The sequence below is a fragment of the Fukomys damarensis genome, unplaced genomic scaffold (genome assembly GCF_012274545.1).
Source record: "Fukomys damarensis isolate Sample0158 unplaced genomic scaffold, DMR_v1.0_HiC HiC_scaffold_12, whole genome shotgun sequence".
Taxonomy (NCBI): Eukaryota; Metazoa; Chordata; class Mammalia; order Rodentia; family Bathyergidae; genus Fukomys; species Fukomys damarensis.
Genome location: NW_022900924.1, coordinates 11,437,206 through 11,442,450, shown reverse-complemented (window position 1 = coordinate 11,442,450; position 5,245 = coordinate 11,437,206). Strand labels below are relative to the sequence as shown.

Sequence of the window (5,245 nt, the reverse complement as noted above, 5' to 3'; positions counted from 1 at the left end):
CTCGGGCTCGCGGGGGCGCGGGGAAGGACAGCGAGGGGCGAGCCCTCGTCGGAGCTTGGGGGTCTGAGGCTTCGCCGCGACCCCAGCTGGGCGTGGTTGAACCCGGGGTTTTCTGTAGCTGGAATGGGCCAGTCTTTGGGTTCCTCGAGTACTAAGTAGTCCTATTTTGTTGTTCTTTTTACGGAGAGGGCCAGAGCAAAGCCCAGTCTCCTTCCTCTGAAACGCTTAAGTCAGCTGCGCTTCGCGCGGAGCAGTGCGTGATTGGGAATAGAGCCGGTTGGTTGGAAGAAGAACCCTAAATCTTTGGCTCAGTCCCTTCGTAACGTTAGAGAACGTAAGCCTTCCAGCCTTGGTGTACTCAGCTGTAGTAGAGCTCCTAACGGTGCCTGCTTCTTGAGGCAGGTGGACTGGATGAGACGTACCAGTACGGTGTCTGGTCCTCAGCTTTGATCACGTGGGAGGTAGTGATTTGCCTAATGGTACACAGATGTTGTGTTTTCACTCAGACTCATGCTTTTGAAATTCGGAGCCTTGCTCCTTACCCTTTGGTGTGAGGAACATAGTTTTGGAGGGATTGAAGAAGGAGCTGGCTGGAGGAAGAGGTAGGTGAAGAAATACGGAAAGACAAAGGAGAAGAAAGAGTACGGAGGCCTTTCTCTGGGGGGAGTAATTTAGCCCAAAAGTAGGACCCTAAAGCCGGAGCTATAGACCAGCCACCTGGGGTGATTAGTGTTGTCTCAGCCTCCCAGGTTCTAAGTGCGGGCTCCCCAGCAAACGGCAGGACCTCACTGAAGGTCTCTTCCGTTGCGGGAGGGAGAAGGGATTGTGGAAATTGGATCTGCAACAGCTTTTCAGAAGGCAGCTGCCTGTGTGGGACATAAAGTTGGATCTAATTGCATTTGGCACAGCTACTTGAAGACAAGCACTTGCATTGCCTTTAATGGCCACGAGGAGGCGTGGTAAAACCAAAATTGATATTTTCCCCCCTGCAAGTACTGTACTGTACAAGGACCATTGAAATTAGTACACTTCAGCCATTTGCTTGTTGTAAGAACAGTGTTGCAAGTGTTTTAAACAGTTTTTGTTTGAGAATCTTGCCCCCGCTTCGTTGTAACTTTGAAAATAGTTGTTACTAGAATTTGATTTGTTGTAGGGAATTCTCCTTTTTTATTGTATGCACAGAATGTAAAATGTGTCACGGTGTCCAGGACAAGCCTGTGTCACTGAGTAGGCTTGACTGCCTGCCACGTCCAGCCTCAGTGCCTACAATGTGTGTCCTCAGCTCACTGGTGGTTTCATGCAAGTCTGCATTGAATAGAAATTCACTTTACAGGGCCGGGGACTTAGCTCAGTGATTCCGCTGCCTGCCTTGCAGGTCCCCAGTACCAAAAAAGAAAAAAAATTCACTTTACAGAAGTTTATTAAGTACTTAGTCCTGTGTCAGGTGATACCGTGTCTAGGGATTATGATTTTAATTCTCCCTTTTCCTCTAATTTTTCTCAGACACTGAGGATGCTAGTGAAACTGACCTGGCAAAGCATGATGAAGATTATGTAGAGATGAAGGAACAGTAAGTATGATTTTTGTATTTGTTTTCTGGTATATGGAATTGACAAAATCTTTATAATGATGGTGTATATAATGACTATGTTTTATTCATACTGTGTGTGCAAACCTCACCCCCTACTACCTTTTTTGTAGTGCTGGGAAATTGAACCCAGGGAGCATTGAGTTACATCCCTATCCCTTTAGGTTTCTTTTTTTTGTGTTTTTTTTGGTACCAGGGATTCAACTAGGGACCTTTCCCTAGCAAGGCAGGTGGCGGAACCACTGAGCTAAATCCTCAACCCCTCTGTTTTGTTTTTGAGACAGACTCCTGCTGAGTTCCCCAGGCTGCCCTCTTGCACTCCTGACCAGCCTCTCCTTACTCCACTTTAAGTTAGTCTCATTTAATCAGTCTTCAAGACTCTTGAGTGTAGGCCGGGAAGAATCTTGGTGGAAATGATCACGAGGCTGGGAGTAAGGCCCTGTAATGGGTGAACCTTTTCCATGTTTTTATTATTTTGGAATGTGAAAACCAGTGCCAGAGAGGGTGAGTGGTGCTGTGAAGCAGTTGGGTTCTCAGATAGGCGTGAACCCCCTGAGCACTGACTCCTTCCTGCACAGCGTGGTGGTGCTCAGAGAGCTCCAGGACTGGGGAGTAGGCAGTCCGCACTCACAGGTCTTCACACAGCGGCAGCTACACTAGCCAGGGGAACAAAACCCTACTCTTTTCTGTGCCTCCCTCCCTCTTCTCCCCGCTGCTCCCCTCCCTTCCTCCTTCCTTCTCTCTCTTTTTCTCTTCCCTCCCCTTTGTTTGAACTGAGATCTTTCTATGTTGTCTAGGCTGACCTTGGACCCTAGCTGTCTTCCCAGCACTGTAGCTGGGACTACAAGTGCTGCCATTTCCCCCTCCCATTTTTAATCATACACCCAGATAGAAGACAGCACGTAACATATGTTTAATAAGTATTTATTGAGTGCATTTTGAGGATCTTGATTTGACCTTTTAAATTCTTTTAAAGTAGATGATCCACAGTCTCTCCCTTCTAGGTTCTATTCACAAATGTTTATAGCCATTCTGTGGATTCTGTCATCATTTTCAACCTTAGGAACCCAAAGGGGTAATTTTGCTAAGTCTGACCAATGGTGAATGAAGGATTACTTATAATAAAATTATGTGATCTTTATCACAGTTTCATCTTTGCAAGCTTTGTATTGATTCCCCTTGACCTCTTTAGGATACATTCTCACACACCGGTTCTTTTCCCTGTACGTGACCTAAGTGAGTCTTAAGTTTTTCGTTTCTTTCTTCAATCTGTCATTTCCTTTCGAAGTCTCAGTTACGGGAATTGGCCGGCACTGTCAAGGTGGAAAAGTTAATGTCCTGGATTCCAGATACTGACTTGTGCGTGGTCCTTGCATCTCCCCCCTTTCCTGTACTTGATATATCTAAGCATCATTTTCAGAGATCATCTTTTGATTGAATGTACTCCCTTAATGAGAAAATAATTTTGATTAAAATTGAATGCCTTGTGTGATTCAAGGTGAGCATGGGGAGTTGATCAGGATTTATCCTAAAAGAAGCAGCCCTCTGGTGGGACTCCCAGATTCTGCCTGCTCTTTCCCCCAGCTGCAGAATGTTGGGTTGTGCATGTCAGACATATTTGAGCAATCAGAAGACTATTGTGGATATCACATGTTGGACAGTGTTATTTTAGGTCGCAAATCCTGCTTGCTTTTTGGTACCGGGAACTAAACCCAGAGTGTTCACAATGAGCTATATCCCAAGGCCTTTTTTGTTTTTGAGACAGGGCCCTGTTAAGTTGCTAAATTGTCCAGGCTGGGCTCCAACTTGTGATCCTCCTGCCTCAGCCTCCCAGAGTGCTGGGATCACAGACTGCAAAACCTGTTTTGCCACTGAGAGATTGTTGATGTTTTCAGATAGAACTCAAAATATTGTGGAAATGTGATTTACATATAGAATCCACCATTTGAATGGATTTGCCAGTGTGTAATTGCCACAAATCCGTATATTTATCAACCGATGAATGAGTAAACAAAAGATAATACTTATACTTAATGGAGAACTAGTTTGTCATAAAGAGGGATACGTTTGAGTCATCTGTAGGAAAGCAAATGCTTCTTGAGGCCATAATATTAAGTGAAATAAATCAAGACACACAAGCTTAACTACTGTATTTATTTGTATGAGAAATCCAAAGTATCAAAAATTAGGAAAAGGAAATAGGGACATCTTTTATCAGTGGGAAGGGGATCTAGAGACAAAGAGGGAGGGAGGAGAAGGGAAAAGGAGTTAAAAAGAATTAAGACACATTAAGTGCATGTGTTTGCTCTGCAAATGTATGCCAATAAAAAAGTAATGTGCCGTGGTCTTTTCCTTTGTGTGTCCGGTGTGTTCTTATCTAGCTGGGGCTATAAATGAATTTTCCATTTTAATTTTTGTTCTGAATTACTATTTTTCTGCTCCTGAAAGAGTAGTGCTTTTAAAAGTGATGTGAAGAATTATTGACTTATTGCTTATTCAGCTGTGGTGTTTTTTCAAAAAACATGCCCAGGACATAATCTCATTCCTTTGGAATTTATAATCTAGTTGTAGAGTTGAAATTAGAGTTATTTTTAATATGTTACTTATACTTTTAAGTCCAGAAGAAAACGGCATCATACTTTGAATTTTTCTTTTTATGTTTATGTTTGTATGTTTACTCATTATCATTGATATTTATTAAAATCTGTCTTCATATTTGTACATTTTAGACTGATTCTCTAAAGGTGGAGTAACAGAAGAATAAGAAATTAAGATATAATTCAAGAATATGCAACCCTTGTCCTTTTCTCTTTTTTTGAGATGGGATTTCACTATGGTGGTCTCAAACTGGTAGGCTCAAGTGATTGTCGTGCCTTGGCCTCCCAACGAGCTGGAACTTACAAACATTTACCACTATGCCTGGTTCCTGTCCCTTTCTAACCGCTCTTGCTAGTACGTTGTAAACCTCTCTTCCCTAAAGAACATTGGTGTCATCCCCCTAACAGACTCAGTAACTCCTGTGTAGAGGTTGTTATAGAGTTGGGGACTGAATGCTTTTGTCTTTCAGTGTGATTTTTCTTTTACAGGATGTATCAGGACAAACTGGCTTCTCTCAAGAGGCAGCTGCAACAACTGCAGGAAGGTTGGTGTGTGATTGACTCCGTTTCTAAGTATTTTCTTAATGTTAAGCATGAAGTCTGTTTTACTTCTCTGTGGGAACAATTGAAAATTTACTGTAAGTGATTTTATGTATCCAGTACATATTTTACTATCTTTGATCAAAAAAGTAATTTTCAAACTCTTATTTTGTATTTATTTTCAATATGTCGCAAATTCTGTAAGTGAAATCATGTTTGGGGCCTTCCAAAGCTAGTTATTTTTAGGAGAGATGTTACTACTGAATAGTAAAATCTTACCTTTTTTTTTAGCTTTGTGTGTGATACTGAGGGTTGAATCCAGTGTCTTGTGCTCAACTGCATCTCCAGCCTTTTTAAAAATTTCTTTTGAGACAGGGTCTTGCTAAGTACCAAAGTTGCCCAGGCTCGCCTTGAACTTGGGATCCTCCTGCCTCAACCTCCCAGAATGCTGAGCTTGTACGCCACCACATCCAGTTTATTTTTCTTTTTCTTTTTTTTTTTTTTTTAATCTTATTTTTCT

The 5,245-nt window shown here is 42.3% G+C and overlaps 1 protein-coding gene across 1 annotated transcript in view; it reads left to right on the top strand.

Moving 5' to 3' along the window:
• The window catches only part of Suds3 (SDS3 homolog, SIN3A corepressor complex component), a 40,672-nt gene that overhangs the window by 2,669 nt on the left and 32,758 nt on the right, over positions 1-5,245 (top strand). Inside the window, exons 2-3 of the mRNA XM_010604081.3 lie at positions 1,504-1,570; positions 4,675-4,730. Of these exons, the coding sequence (XP_010602383.1) occupies positions 1,504-1,570; positions 4,675-4,730 (123 nt within the window). The remainder of the gene's footprint in view (positions 1-1,503; positions 1,571-4,674; positions 4,731-5,245) is intronic.